Raw genomic sequence first — 15644 nt, 5'->3', positions numbered from 1 at the left:
CAGCCATCAATTCTGCTCTGCAGACGTCTGGAAAGAAACCAAATACAATGTTCAGAACATGGATGACATCCTTCCTGCTCTGCAGGGTGTGACCACTGACTGCACACTTCAAATGGCTTAGGCTGGGACCTTGCTTGTTGTAAGGAGGTTTTTGGAGCACTCAGTACCTTCCACTTTTCTTCTTGAGTGTTTATGTTTGGCAACAATCTACCGTATCTACTGTAAGAATTACACATATTGCCTCCTGTCTTTAAACTTAACTCGATTAAAAAAACAAAACAAAGCACAAAACCCCTCCAAAAATTCAAGACACATTTGATATATGGATTTTACAATAAAGTTTATTAGCTGTTCTCCTCTTTCTCATAAATGGAATGGATAATGTTGGTAAAATTTTTACAAACCAGTACTCATTTAAGAAATTTTAACAAGGTTGCCAAAAAACCACATATTGAATAAACAATTCCAAAGAGCAATGGGAAGCCAAATGATGATAATAATGGACTAGAGAGACCGATTTCTGAAGGCATTCGGCCTCTCACTAAAATTTAACAAGTTTGCTGTGAAGACCTGTGCAATTCTAGTACAGCGCAGCTACATAAGATGACGTCTGGGGAAATCTCGAGTGGAGCTTGTTCTTCTACTAAGGAGAGAACTAAAAGGAAAGGTGGAGGACCCCAATCAAACTCCACGACAGCATACAACACCGACAGGAGACCTAGGAATCCTCTGGAACTTCTGTGGGAAAGAGGAGAACACACTCACAGGTCTACCTGCTGCAGTCTAGTTTTCTAGAGGTTTTCCTCACCACCATACATTTGCTTTCAGTTCACATGATTAAGGAAGATAAGTCTCATCAATTAATACTTAATTTAAAAACCAAACAAAAAGTTAGAAGTAGGTGGCAAAAGAAAAATATATTTTAAATATATATATGTTTGTGTGTGCAACTATGTAAAGAAAATAATTCCCATAGTTACAGAGTTTAGTTAAAGAAAGTTTTATATATATTTATATATATTTTATTATAACAAAATAGGCAGTTATTGTGGGTAAAATAGTCATTAAAATCTGCCCCCTCCCTAAGCATACATTAAGATTTCAGGCTATGAACTGGACACTTTCCCACTGACATGATTATCACCACACCTCTACATGAACTTTCTTGTCTGCAGTTCTTTCTGTGGAACTTCCTCGCCTTCTGTGGGAAGGTGAGCCTCGAACCCCTCAACAGAACTGTAGTCAGGAAGTATATGGACAGCACTAAGCTGTGCTGCTCATGCTGACTACAGCGCACACCGCTGTTCTCCCTAGCAAGCAGACTAGGGGAGGGTTCACACAATAAAGACCTCTCATGAATAACAAACAGCCCTCCTGAAATTATGAGTTAACCAGACATTAATTTGGAAATAAAACCCCTATCTTTCTTGTCTTTAATGAAATAATTACTTTAATACCAGAAGTCAATTGAGGGAAGAATTGAGAGCTAATACACCAGCCAAACCATGCTACTGAATGAGCGTGCACTGTTGCTCAAGGTCCAGAGTCACTGATTAAAACCACCTTTCTTTTGTTTGTACTGAAACTGGAAAAGAATGTATATAAAGCTTTTCTGAAAATCTCTTAAAGTTAACTTTCCCTTAAACATTAAGGAATTTTACAATTTTGCATCTCCCCAAACCCTTCCTAGCTGGTCTGGCCGTTCTTCTGCAGTCTGAAGAATGGCCGGAAACCGAGAGTAACATAGAATAAACAATAATGCACATGAAGGAGACACTGGAGGTCAGTGACGGGCACAGGTGCCAACCGTGGGGGTCTGAGTCAGTGTGAGAGAGGAGTACTCATGAAACTCCAGGACAGGGAAGAGAAACGAGACCGTGTGAAAAGGAACAGAAAAGCCATCTTCATAATTTTTCTTTTGCTGGGACCCAAATATAAGGCCCGGACTGTTCTTCTATGACCTGCTTCACTTGGTTGTAGATGTCCTCCAGCGTGTCTCCTTGTACAATGGCTGTAATGACAAAAAGGCCCAAGTGCCCATTAGTTGTCTGTCTTCGCCATCAACAGCACTGTGAACTAGAAGGCAAACCTTGGAAGCGGTTGTACACAAGCATCTTCTACTTGCTTGGCAACAACTGGTCTCCAGCTAACTTTACAGTACATGCACAAAGTGACCAAAGATGAGACATGGCCATTCTACCTTTACCTTTTGTTTATTGTTTAGTTTGCTGTCATCTAAGCTTGTATTAGCTCGCTCACTCATTCATCTGATGGTGCTGGAGCCTGAACCTAGGGCCTTGCACAAGCTAAGCACATGTTCTATCTCTGAGTTATGATTTCCTCAATCTCTGTGGGAACCACAGAGATCAAGCACAGCTACGGATCCCGCGGTGGCGGGGTAGGATATTAGGGAAAGACAACTGACTGGACTGTGCACTCTGCTTGAGTGTGCAGTATGCCAGGTCCTGGGTGTAGGTGGACTGATATACATAAGCCAGAGTCTTGTAGTTAGAAAGTATTAAAATCAATATTAAGAAATACTGTGTGAACAAAAAATGGCAACACAGGCATGTATTATGGTGCATGCCTGTAATTTCATGACTTGAAAGGCAGAGGCAGGGGGATTATAAATTCTAGGTCAGCAGGGGCTACACAACTAAATCCTGTCTCAAGAATCACAAACAGAGCTGGGCGGTGGTGGCACACGCCTTTAATCCCAGCACTCGGGAGGCAGAGCCAGGTGGATCTCTGTGGGCTACAGAGTGAGTTCCAGGAAAGGTGCAAAACTACACAGAGAAACCCTGTCTCGAAAAACCAAAAAAATCACTAACAGTAACAAAACAACAACAACAAAAATGGTGATTACTAGGAACTAATTACTTGGGTACTTGGAGCCTCTAGTCTGTAAGGATGAAAGGCGAGTTAATGAAACTAAAGAGGACCCAGGCAGGTGGCTTACAGAGACTAATCCAGCACTCAGGAGGCCCAGGCAGGTCTGTAAATATGAGGCCCACATGGGCTAGCACCAAGTGTAAGCAGGTGTAAGGAAACCACAATGTTTAGTTTCTGATGGCCTGAGACATCTGGAATCAAATGTCAAATGGAGACGAGATGTTAGGTAACACTGTCTGGCTGGTGAATGAGGTTGAGTATACCCTAAGGAGGAACATCTGTGTGCATAAGAAGAGCTTCTACGTAGCTAAGAATGTTGGAGTAATCAAAAGTTTTAAGTTTTATAATGTCTGCAAGTATTAGTTTTGTGATAGAAGTTCACATTCTGAGCTACTCAGAGTTATCCTTTAATGCTATCTGCGAAGACACAGACATTTGGCAAACATGTTTCATTCTGACCGGCTCACAATGCTGCACAAGGCAGGCCACAGTGGCGAGCACCTACTGAGATTCTGCCTTGGGAAACACACACACTTTGTTTACTGGGTAAGCTGTGGTTCTCATGGGTTGGAAAAGGAAGAGATCAAGGCCACAGACACCTCAGCCATTACCACTGACACCACTACCACTAGGAACAGTCCAGGATGGCATCCCAAGACTGCATGATGCAGAGGTTCACAGTGTCGCTTCTTGATATGCCTGCTCCTAACTCAGACCCCACATCTGGGGAGATCACAAGTTTCCCACTGGCTTTCACTCTGAAAGAATGCTAAGGTTATGACTGGCTAATAAGTAAAGGATAATGGGTAGTTCTAGATTAAAGTAGATCCAATATATGTGCTCCTGGCTTGGACCCTGAATTTTATTTATGTATTCTGTCATCTCACTCTAACAACTGCTAATATCTGGGGAAAGTCTGTATTAAAAGGTAAGATTATCAACGTTAAACTTCCTGAGTTTGATTAGCAGCATTCTCGCTATATGAGGGATATAATCAAACATTCAAATGTCCTTTTTTTTGAAATACTGACATACTTAGAAGTAAAGAACATCTATTTGTAACTTACTCAGATGTTTTAGAGATAAAATGCTAACATTTGGAAAATGTGGGTAAAGGGCACAAGCCGTTCTTATGCTAATATTCGTATGGTTTCTAAGTCTGAAATTAAAAAAAAAAAAAATAGACCCCTCTGCCTTCAGCACATGGCTTATATATCAGAGCACTTATTGGAACTCATGTGACCATTAGTTCAAATGAGGTCTTCGAGGTACTGTGTCTCGTGGTCCCAGCTACTCAGGCAAACAGTAAAGAGTTACTTGAGTCCAGGAGTTCAGGGCCACCCAGCCAGACCCTCTCTTTTCTAGTCAGTCTAAGCTGTTGTAACAGCAGTGGCTAGTTGCTGCCGGAGTGGGGTTGTTCATAGTCTCCTCTAGTCCCCTAGTAGCCTGTGTGTGCTGGCTGTTCTTCTGTAGGTCAGACAGTACAAAGGCACTCACAAACTGTAATCCTTTTCATCATCATGTAATTCCCAGTCCTCCCAATTGTCAGTTAAAAAATGATTGCTTATACCCAGTCTACATTATACTGTTACTGTAGCAGAAAACACAAAGACACATGATCCAGCAATCTCATTTCTGGGTACGTACCTGAATAAAAAGAAATCAGTACATCAAAGAAACACCTGCAATTCTTTGTTAACCTCAATATTCACAACAGACAAAATAATGAAAACTACCTATATGTTTGTCAACAAAGAAAATATGGGGCATCTAAATATATATGATAAAAATAGTATTCAGCCATAAAAAGGAATCCTATTATTTTTGACAACATGAGCAAATATACAAGACACTACACTAAATTAAATAAATTAGACACACAAAAATAAACTTTCCATGGCCTCATTTACCTGTGGAATCTAATCTGAATTCACAGAGGAGTACAGTGACAGCTCCCAGAGACTGGGAGTGGGGGAGGAGAATAAGAAAATGCTTATCAAAGGATACACATTTCTCTTTTTGGGAGGAAATGTGGTGCTATGGCCTCAGTTCAGTGATGCACTTGCGTAAGGCCACAGCACTGGAAAAAACCAAGACCCTCAAATGACAATCTCTGTACTGACGTACAGCATGGTGACTACATCAACCAAAGTAGACCTCAAATGACCTCACCAACACATACCACACACCAGGAACTGTGGTGACATATGTACTACCATGACTGCGGTAATCAACTCACAAGGTATATGATATTACACTGTACACCTGAATACCTCTGAAATCTATCTCAGTAAGCCTGGGGAGAATAGATCAAAATTTACAAAGGGTAAGAGGAAAGGCTGAGGCTTCACAGATGCAGTGAAATTAAATCTAGTTTCCTCTGGTCGATTGTGAATTCTTCCTGTGCACACACCATAGACACTACATCTTAAGGCTCCCCATTCCCAGCTAGGCTAACTTTTGATAAAACCCACAGATCTTGTAGTTTACTTTGAAAACTATAGGACTAGTTACTACAAGTAGATGTGGATACAGCAAAATTCTCTCATACAGGGCACTGTCACACATGGTTCCAACCTGTGAAATGTTCAGTGAATTCCTGTTCCAATTTCATGGCTCTTTCAAATGTTTTTCTGGCTTGTTCTTCTGTTAGGCGCTTATTCATTTCCCTATGCAAAAAAATTTAGAAATTGGTGATTACCATCTTGTAATACTCTTTGAAAAAAGCTCAGAGAAGACATAAGGTAATGGGAGTTCAACTCTGGCAAACCGCAGCCGTCACTAAGAACAGCTGCAGCCACAGGCCTGCTACCCAGCACACAGTGGGACAGGGCTGCAGCACTTTCCACACGAGCTCCAAGCAGCCAGTGCACTCACCCTGACAAGGTTCACGGTGCATGGCATACATAGCACAACATGATGCACAGGCCTATATACCAACGCACAGACTAAATGAACACACCAAACAGCGCCAACATACCAATCAGAAAACACAGTGTGAGGAAACTGGGAAATAACCCAGCTCCTTCACTGCTTAGAGTGAGTGGGATGAGAGAAGGAAGGCTGTATGTTACAAGTTTAATCATCTGTCCCGAGTGAAACTTACTTAGAGGGAAAAAACTGTAAACATATGACATAAGGACATCTGACTATAGGATATGAAAAATATTATGTTAAATGCCACATTCACAGTGGAAATGCTTGCTTCTAATTCAGCAATGACTCTTCAAATATATGCAATGATACATGACATTTCTTTCAGATAACCTGGGCGTGTGGACAGTAGTAGCAAGCCAATGCTACATCTTTTCTTGCAGCGGCAGGACAGGTATCCAGGAGGGATTTGGTCCCACTTGGGACAGGAAGCTTTTGCTGTCTCAGCATGAAGAAGGGTATTTCATGTGGCTATGGTACAGTGTTCTTTCAATCAGGATTCAGAATTTCAGTCAAGCGTCAGGATTCCCTAGGCATGTCTTGTAGGATGGGTATAATGGTGATGAACTTCTGTTTTGGTTTATCTGAGAGCATCTTAACTTCCTCATTTAGAAAGAATTTTATTACCCTGTGTGTCACGGTACATGGGCATACACACCAGGCTTATGTAGCAAGCTCATCTCCTTGCTGGGCTGGATCACTGGCCCTTCCCCCACTCTTGCTGGATGTAGGATTCTTGATTGACAGGCTCTATTTCTTCCATGTTTTTAACGCACCGATTCACTGCCTTCGGACTTAAAAGTTTCTGACAAGAACTCTGCTGATAATCTTACTGGAAATCTCTTGGATGGGATGTGTCATCTCTCATGCTGTGTACAACACTGTCTTCCAACAGTCTGACTGTAATGTGCCTCACAGGGCACCTCCATTTCTTATGCTTGAACTTTACTCAACATCTTGGATATTTATGTTCATTTTTAAATAAAATCTGGGCAGTTTCTTCAAATAATCTGTTTCCTTCTTCCATAATGCATGTTGGTCTATTTGACGCTATCTCCCAGTTCCTTGAAGCTCTGCTAACTTTTCTCTAATGTTTTTTAGTTGGTCCTCAGACTTGATAATTTCCATTGTTCCATCCTAAGTTTGGTGAGTCTTGTCTGTTCAAATTTACCTAAATCTCTAGTAAATTTACTTTAGTAACTGGTTTTTTTTTTTTTTTTTTTTTTTTCATTTCCAGAACTGAAAAAAAAGATCTTACTTTCAATTATGTATCTTTGTGTTGCTGTATGGGTATGTGCGCATGGATGCAGTGTCTGTGAAGGCCAGAAGAGGATGTTGGGTCCCCCAGAGCTGGAGTTACAGGCTGTTGTAAGCTGCCTAAAGTGGGTCCTGGTAACCTAAGTTGGATCCTCTCCAAGGGTAGTACACGCTCTTAAGGGGTAAGCAATCACTAGCTCCCCAGAACTTCAAATTTTCTCTTATTCATGTTTTCAATTTACTCAGATAGAATTTTCTTGACTCTGACCTTGTCTTTTATTATCTTTAAGGCATTATAAATAATCAAATAACATAAGGGCAGAAAGAATACTATGGGGACGAAGAGGGGACAACAGTGGGGACACAGGTGAGTATGAGCACTGAGATTATATATATATATATATATATATATATATATATATATATATATATATATATGAGACTGCTATATGGAAACCCATAGTTTCTTATTTAAAAACCATGTATTGTAATAAAGTCATTCTACAGTCTGTAGTGTTTGACATCTGGTCTGTCTCAGGGAATTTATTTTATTTTTTCCTTTGAAAGGATCATTCTTTGCTATACTTTTGTATACTTTTTTAAAAAAAGATTTATTATGTATACAGTGTCCTGCCTGCATACCAGAAGTGGGCACCAGATCTCATTACAGATGGTTGTGAGAAACTATGTGGTTGCTGGGAATTGAACTTGGGACCTCTGGAAGAACAGCCAGTGCTCTTAACTGCTAAACCATCTCTCCAGGCCCCTTGTGTATACCTTTTTGTTTTTGTTTAAACATTACATTTGGATCTTATGATTCAGTAACTCTAGATACTACTTTTTGCTGTTTTATCTAAAATCCAGTTATCTATTGTTGTAGAGTGTTTCTGTGCTGAGGCAGCCTGATAAAATGTTCTCAGGTATTTTCTGAGACTGGCCATTCTATTGGTCATGTACAATATATCTCTAAATTATACCCATACATGTGACTACTTTTAAATGTCCTGGGCTGGATACCCAACCCTCCCACCCCCCCAAGAGACAGAAGTCAAGGGGCAGGGGCAGGTCTGTGGAAAGGTATTGAAGCTCAAGTCTTTGAAAATTACTTTTTAACAGGGGTGACTTACTGTACTTCTAAGTCAGACACAGCAACCTTCTAGCTAGCAGTTCCTCATCCACGAAGACAGGGGCTCTGTTGTGTCCTTGGCGCCTACAAATTGCATGCAGATTGCTGAAGAAATGCTTGCTATGGGGCTAAAAATAAAGGAATGGGGCACCGACATCATGCTGAGAGCTAAAATTAACCTTTTAAACCAACTCTAGGGAGCTGTAAGGCTTCAAAAGATTTCAAAGTTCCAAAATAGGTGGAACAAATAGATCCTGCCAGTTGCATATCCTGGAACAATTGCATATGTGGGGGTGATGGATTACTGTTGTAATCCATCATTACTTGGAGATCCTTTGTGGTGACCCTGCCACCCCCACCCCAGGCTTTGTTTATGGTGGACAAGCGCTCTTGTAATTAAATATTACCATATTTAATTATATTAATATATTAAAATAATATATTGCATATATCAGTATACTTTATTATACATTATTTATAAGTGTACATTAGTATACATTTATACTTTACTATACTTTAGATATGTAAGATTTTCTTTCCTTTTGTCTTCTTCTTGTCACTTTTGTTTTTTTTGAGACAGGGTTTCTCTGTGTAGCTTTGCATCTTTCTTGGAACTCGCTTTGTAGACCAGGCTGGCCACGAACTCACAGAGATCCACCTGGCTCTGCCTTCCGAGTGCTGGGATTAAAGGTGTGCGCCACCACCGCCTGGCTGTACACTTTCTGAAGTGTTACTTTAAAAACATGGAAGTGTAGTATCTTAAATGTACAGCTTGACAAATGGTCACAAACCTGTGCACCTAGTACTCAGGTCCAATGCAGAGCATCACCAATGCTCTGGAAGTCAAGAATGCCATCCTCAAAGCTAAATTTTATTTGGTTTCTGCAAGAGATGATTAAGCCTGGAATTTCAAAGCAGGCGAACTTTTAATTTGAGGTCTTTTATTAAAATAAGATTCTTCTATGCATCTGTACATAGCTGGTGACTGCTCATGCTTATTTTTGCAAAATGTTCATCATGAAAATGTCTTAACTGATGTATTCGGCTGGTGGTAGTCATTTATGTAGTTCCTAGGTGTTGGTTTTTTGAATAGCACTTTTGTTGGCAAGCAAGTATGTTTGGTTAAAACAAGCAATGATTTCTGTTGTATGTTTCTAGGAATGAGAGTTCCAGGCTAATCATAAATTAGCATATGTCAACCTTTCAAAGCTACTGTAAATTTATCAGTGTAGATTCACCAAGAGACTGTGAGGCATTTCAGATGCTCCACATCTCTGTCAAAGACGTGCGCTGTCTTTTTCCATTTTTGCTATTCTGAAATGTGTAGGTAGGTAACATATGACACCGCGGCTTTCACTTGTGTAGAGCCGGTCTCCTGCTGAGTGTGTGCCGACGGTCTGGAAGCCCTTTCAGTGCTCTGTCCACGGCCTGATTTCTATTGGGCCCTGTGTCGAACTGGAACGACTGCTCGTGTACACTGATGACCCCTTCCCATTCTGGTGTTATGCTTGACTTGGTTTCTTGATCATTCTTAATGTTCCCTGTATTTTCAAAGACCACCTTTCCATTGATCTTCTCTGTTGTAGGCCGACTTTCTATTTCATTAACTTCTCTTCTGCCTTCTTGGAACTTAATGGCTTCCAACTTCTCTTATGCTCTTTGAAACAGCATCTCTCTCACTCTGTAGCCCAGGCTGGTTTTGGATTTTCTCAGCCTGCCTAAGCACCTCAGTCCCGAGAATGGTGTTTGACACCACCAATGTCTGGTTTCGTCTACTATAGCATTTATAGGCTGTGTGATCTCCTTCACCAAAGACACGACAGTAAGTTTGTTAGCTGTTTTGTTGTTTAGTTTTTTGAGACAGGGTTTCTCTATGCAACACCCCTAGCTGTTAGCTTTTATATGTAGTTCAAAACATTTATTATTTTTTTCTGGGATTTCCTTTTTAACCTATTCAGAAGTATAATACTCAGTTTTTAATATACAGGCCTTTGAGTTCTATTTTTATTATTAATTTTGCTGTGGGCAGAGGATATTTGTTTTCAATCACTTGAAAACTGTACCTGAGCAGACAGTTTGGTAACTGTCATGTGTGTTTGAAATCAATGTGTATTTTGCAATATATTGAGTACAGACAGTATTTAGTTGAGTATTGGTGTCAAGTACAGTATTTTAATGAATGGAATATTTAGGTTCATCGATACTATTTTTTTCTCCTTGTTTTTATTTGTGCTTTTTCTTTTTTACTTAATTCTACTAAAAAATGGAGTTACATTTTTATGTGTATGTATGGGATATGTGTGTCTTTGTGTGTGGGTCAGAGAGCAACTTGAAGGGGTCCCCCCTTCTGCTCTGTGGGTCCTGGAACTGCACTCGGTCACCAGGCTTGGAGGAAAGCGCCTTTATGGAACCATGTCACCTTCTGTCAGGTAAGGAGCCACCGTCCTTTATCTTTTAGTGGTTATTATACAGCTACTCTTCCCGTTTAATCACAGGAACGAAGACGCTGCTTTACTCACAGCACCCTCTAAGACAGGTACAAACACTGCCCTCTCCATTTCACAGGAGACAATGCGAAGCACGCTGCAGTTCAAGGGAGCACCATGGGCATTACACTTACATGATATTTTCCATGGATTTGGGTTTAATAAAAATAGATATTGGGTAAAGTTGTGCAATCTGCAATCTCTTGATGGCATTTCCGGACACATCAAGGATACAATGTTTGCCCTAAAATAGAGACAATAAAGAAAATTAAGTAAATGGACCAAATCTTTTCAATTATATTGAAAATGTCCCCCACAACTCACCATCTGAATTATGCTTCATTTAGATCCTTTTTATAACAAGCAAAATTGTCATTTATCAGTAAATTTTAGAAGGGAATAAATGAAGAAAACAATGATTATAAATAATTACTTTTCCATTCTCAAAGCCATTTAAAAGAATTAAAATACAGTTCTCATATCCCTCGTTTTTATAAAGCAATAACTGCTCAATGGATGGAGAGACAGCTCGGCGCTAAGTGTATGATCTTCTTGCAGAAGATCTGCATTTAGTTCATGGCACCCATGTTGGGCAACTTACAGCCACCGGCCAAATTACAGCTTCAGGGGATCCAAAACCCTCTTTGGCCCCAATTGGAACCTATATGTACTCATGTGTACGTATGTACGTACGTGTACACACACACACACACACACACACACACACACACACACACACACACATACGTGAAAATAAACAATTCCAAAGGTCATTAATGAACTTCATTTTATAAAATGACATGACCAACAGAAGGTGAAAAAAATCCTAGAATTCACACGCTTTCAAACCTGTAAATCCTCACTACCACTATTCTTTAAAAAAAATTATCTGTATTTATGTACATGTCTGTATGTGCTCAAGGAGACCAGAGGAGAACAATGGACCCCCTAGAGCTGGGGGTATAATAGGCAGTTGTGAGCTACATATGTGAGTGCCAGGAATTGGTTCTCTGTGAGAGCAGTACACACTTTTAACCACCGAGCTATCTCTCTAGCCCCTCATTACCACCAGTCTGTTCTTGCAATCCTCATTTTATTGGGAACTAGAAAATAACATAAATTGCCATTTGGAAAACCTAATTCTGGATTTATGTAAGTTTTCTGACAAATTCACTGACACAAAAGGTCATTTACATTTTTATTATAGATGAGTATTTCTAGTTACATAGGAAATGAAAATTAAATAAATTTTGTGATATTTAAAATTAGGTCCTCAATCTTATAAAGTGCCTTGTTAATTTAAAGGTTAGAGTTCCTGTTAAGAAATAATATCTAATTTAGCAGGCATATTTACAATAAATTGTGAAAGACTCTAAACATACAGAACAGGAAATGATATACTCACAGTATTCAATTTTATTATTTTTATGTATATGTGCATGTGTGTAGGCGAGAAGCTGACCTGACACCAGGTGTTTTCCCTAATTGTTCTCTACCTTACTTTTTGAGACGGTCTCCCTGTCACTCAGCTGGCCTAGCTGCCAGTGGTTTCTGGGGAGCTTCCTGTCTTCACTTCCCAGTGCTGGGACTACAGGTACACACAACACGCTCTGCCTCTTGTGGTACTACAGGTCTGAAGTCAGGTCTTCCTATCTATGTGGCTAGGACTCTGCTAACTGAGTCATCTCTGTAGCTCTGTGTTAGGTTCATGACACAATTAATGGTCAAGCTCAGTGGACTATTTAGAAGTGAGGCCTGGCTGGAGGAAGTAGCTCACTGGAAGGGATTCTGAAGGGATTTGTGTATATTTCCACTCTCTGTTCCTTTTGCTTCCTCACCATGGATTGAAACCTCAGAGACCATGAGCTAAAACAAATGTTCTCTCCTACCCCCCTCCCTGAAAACTAACATGATGGCTTCACCCTTCACATAGACATATAAATTCCAGAAATATTACCCACAGATAGTGACATTTACTATACTATCACAGAATAATTCTAGCTGGTCATCTAATGTTCCTTACTGAACAAGCAATAGAAAGCTGCTGGCTGAGGTTCCAATTCAGGACATGTATTGGATTTACTTACAATGTCTGAGTTGCCATTGGTTGGGCACAGTTCCTCAGCTCTCGCCATTCCAGATCTGGGTATTTTATTAACTGCTCTGTGTGCTGTATGCATGTGGGAATGTGGGAATGGGGAGGGCAGAGGCCAAAGCTGCAAGTTATAGCTCCTGACCTTACTTTTAAGGTCAGCTTTCTCACTGAACCTGGGCTACATCGGCTGGCCTGTGAGCTCCAGGGACTCATCTGTCACCACCCTGCACGCCCCTTGCCTGGCTTCTCCATGAACACTGGAGAAGGGAACACAGGGCTTACTCTAACAAGTACTTCACCCAGTGACCATCTCTCTAACCCCAGTCTTGGCATTTTAGAAGAGTACAGACCATTCATTTCACAGGATATGATTAAATTTGGCTAAGCCTGCCTCTTGACTATCAGAGGGCAAGTTATACATTTCTAGAAGGCATACCACTGATATGAGATATCTATTTTTCCCATTTCTACTGACAATGTGATCATATTTAAACTTCTGTCTGCTTAGAATTTCTCCAAGATAAAATTATCTTTGTCTTTGTAACTAGTAATTTCAGGGATGACACTTTCTCAGTATGTAAATAATCTTGTTTCCTACAAACCATCACTTATTTTGATTGTTTTAAGATAAATTTTAACCATCTCTTAATGTTATTGCCTGAAAGAATTACTACCATGTGGTATTCTTTCAAGAAAGATTTCCTTACTTTGTCATGCCTTGACCTTGATTAGCAGCAGACAGTGCAAGCAAGTAAAGCTTCTCCTCCACCTTTTCATTTATGTATTGCTTATGCCTTCATGGGCTACTTCATTTTTATTTAACCCTATGCTTTGTAATCAGTTATTAATTTACTTTGACAATCAAATGCTAATTTTAAATTTCAAAATTATACAAAATGTTTACTCAAATGCCACTCCCAGCCTCGTCGACCCATCTCCTATTTTTTTTTTTAAATAAGAACGTGTAGCTAGGCTGGCCTCGCCTCCTCCTCCAAATCCTATCAGTACACACACCTGCGGCCAGCTCTACCTTCCTTGTGCTAGTAACTATCCTCATTAGGTCCTGATTACTCCTCCCACGTTTTCACACAACTCAGTAGATTTGTTTCCTTATTCTTCTTTTCAAATATCAAAGCAAGATGGGCGAGGTGGTGGCGCCTTTAATCCCAGCACTCAGGAGGCAGAAGCAGGAGGATCTCTGTGAGTTCGAGGCCAGCCTGGTCTACAGAGCGAGATCCATGACAGCCAGGACTACACAAAGAAATCCTGTCTTGAAAAAACAAAACCAAAGCCAAAACCAAACCAAACCAAACCAACGAACCAAACAAGCTCCCAAAGATAAAAACATAGATCTTTCTTCATGTTGCATATCAATTCATAGATACTTCAACATTTATTAAGTGTAAAGAACTCCATTTCATGGATATTGCTGATTTTCAATCACTTTTCAATTATTTCTGCTTATCAACATTTACTAGTTTTACATATTATCAACATGTACTGAGTCTGGACTCATCAATACAATTTTTTATCCACTTTCCCTATATTTTTCCCTATCTCTACTAGTTATTAGCCTACCATTGTTACTTTTTTTGTTTTTTTGGAGACCAGGTATTACTGAACCACTGATGTTGGCGTGAAACTCACCATAGTTCAGCCTTGCCTCAAGGTTATAATTCTTCTGCTATGTTTCCTATTGACTGATCTGATAATGACAGATTGACCTTGAATTTATTGGACAGACTGACTCAGTCATGGTATAGTATCCTTATGATATAGTTAGTACATCATCTTGACTTCATTATAAAAACTGTTTTAACCTAATGTCAATATATATTATCAGAATATGTTAGATAATGTTTTAAAATAACTTGATGCAGGACACCTTTAGCCCCAGCACTAGGGAGGCAGAGGCAAGTGGATCTCTGCCACTCAAGTGCTCCAAGTTCAAGGCCAATCTAGTCCACAGAGTGAGTTCTAGGACAGCCAGGGCTACACAGAAACCTTGTCTTGAAAACCAAACCAAACCAAAACAATAACAATAAAAAATAAACAAACAAACAAACAAAAAGCAAAACCAAGACCAAACCAAAACAAAAAACCCAAAGCTTGCAGTCACACTGTTTTTGAATTTTTATGCTGTCTTTGAAGACTCTGGAGACTTTTTTGGCACCTATGATTAACATCTTACTCAGTTTTTCTCATGGATACTTGACTTTAGCCAGGACAAGGTCTGGCTCTAGAAAAGGCCTTAAGATTTTATTTTATTTTACAGATACATGTGATCATCTTATTTTCAGATTTTGACAGCCTTTTCTTGTATGTATTTTTCCAAGCCACTCAAAACCAGATTTCTACTTAGCTAAAGCAGTAGCACTAACAGGATATTAAGGCTATGTCATCTGTCTTCTATTTCTTTTTCTTCTTTTTTTTTCTTTTTTTGTCAGAGCTGAGGATGAATCCAGGGCCTTGTACTTGCTAGGCAAGTGCTCTACCACTGAGCTAAATCCCCAACCCCCTGTCTTCTATTTCTTAACACAAACTCCTTAGAAACCGCACCAGGGCGGCTCTGGCACTTACCTTCTCCGCTACTGCTCGCACAGACTGAACGCTTGTTCCATACAGATGGTTGTTATACTGGCCAGCTTCAATGAACTTATGTTCCTGGATGTCCTTTTCCATCTGTTCCCTTGAAGTCACAAAATGATAATCTCTTCCATCTACCTCATAGTCACGCTTTGGTCTAGTTGTATCTTCAATAAAAAAGAACTTGGGGAAGTGTTTCATATTTTAAAACAGAATAAACACATCTACTTAATTCATTGCTTTTTAAAAAGTTTAACACAATAATTTT

General features: G+C 39.8%; 1 protein-coding gene across 23 annotated transcripts in view; it reads right to left on the bottom strand.

Moving 5' to 3' along the window:
- Nucleotides 1–321: 321 nt before the first annotated feature.
- Dlg1 (discs large MAGUK scaffold protein 1) overlaps nt 322–15644 on the bottom strand; it is a 206747-nt gene continuing 191424 nt past the window's right edge. For all 23 annotated transcript variants that reach the window (XM_036203736.1, XM_036203743.1, XM_036203745.1 and 20 more), the window contains 4 exons: nt 15371–15543; nt 10830–10939; nt 5470–5561; nt 322–2011 (listed from right to left, as the gene is read on the bottom strand). In XM_036203736.1, the coding sequence (XP_036059629.1) occupies nt 1905–2011; nt 5470–5561; nt 10830–10939; nt 15371–15543 (482 nt within the window). In that variant the 3' untranslated portion in view covers nt 322–1904. The remainder of the gene's footprint in view (nt 2012–5469; nt 5562–10829; nt 10940–15370; nt 15544–15644) is intronic.

The sequence above is a fragment of the Onychomys torridus genome, chromosome 12 (genome assembly GCF_903995425.1).
Source record: "Onychomys torridus chromosome 12, mOncTor1.1, whole genome shotgun sequence".
NCBI lineage: Eukaryota > Metazoa > Chordata > Mammalia > Rodentia > Cricetidae > Onychomys > Onychomys torridus.
Note: the sequence above shows the minus strand (reverse complement) of the source record. Positions and strands in the feature narration are given on the sequence as shown.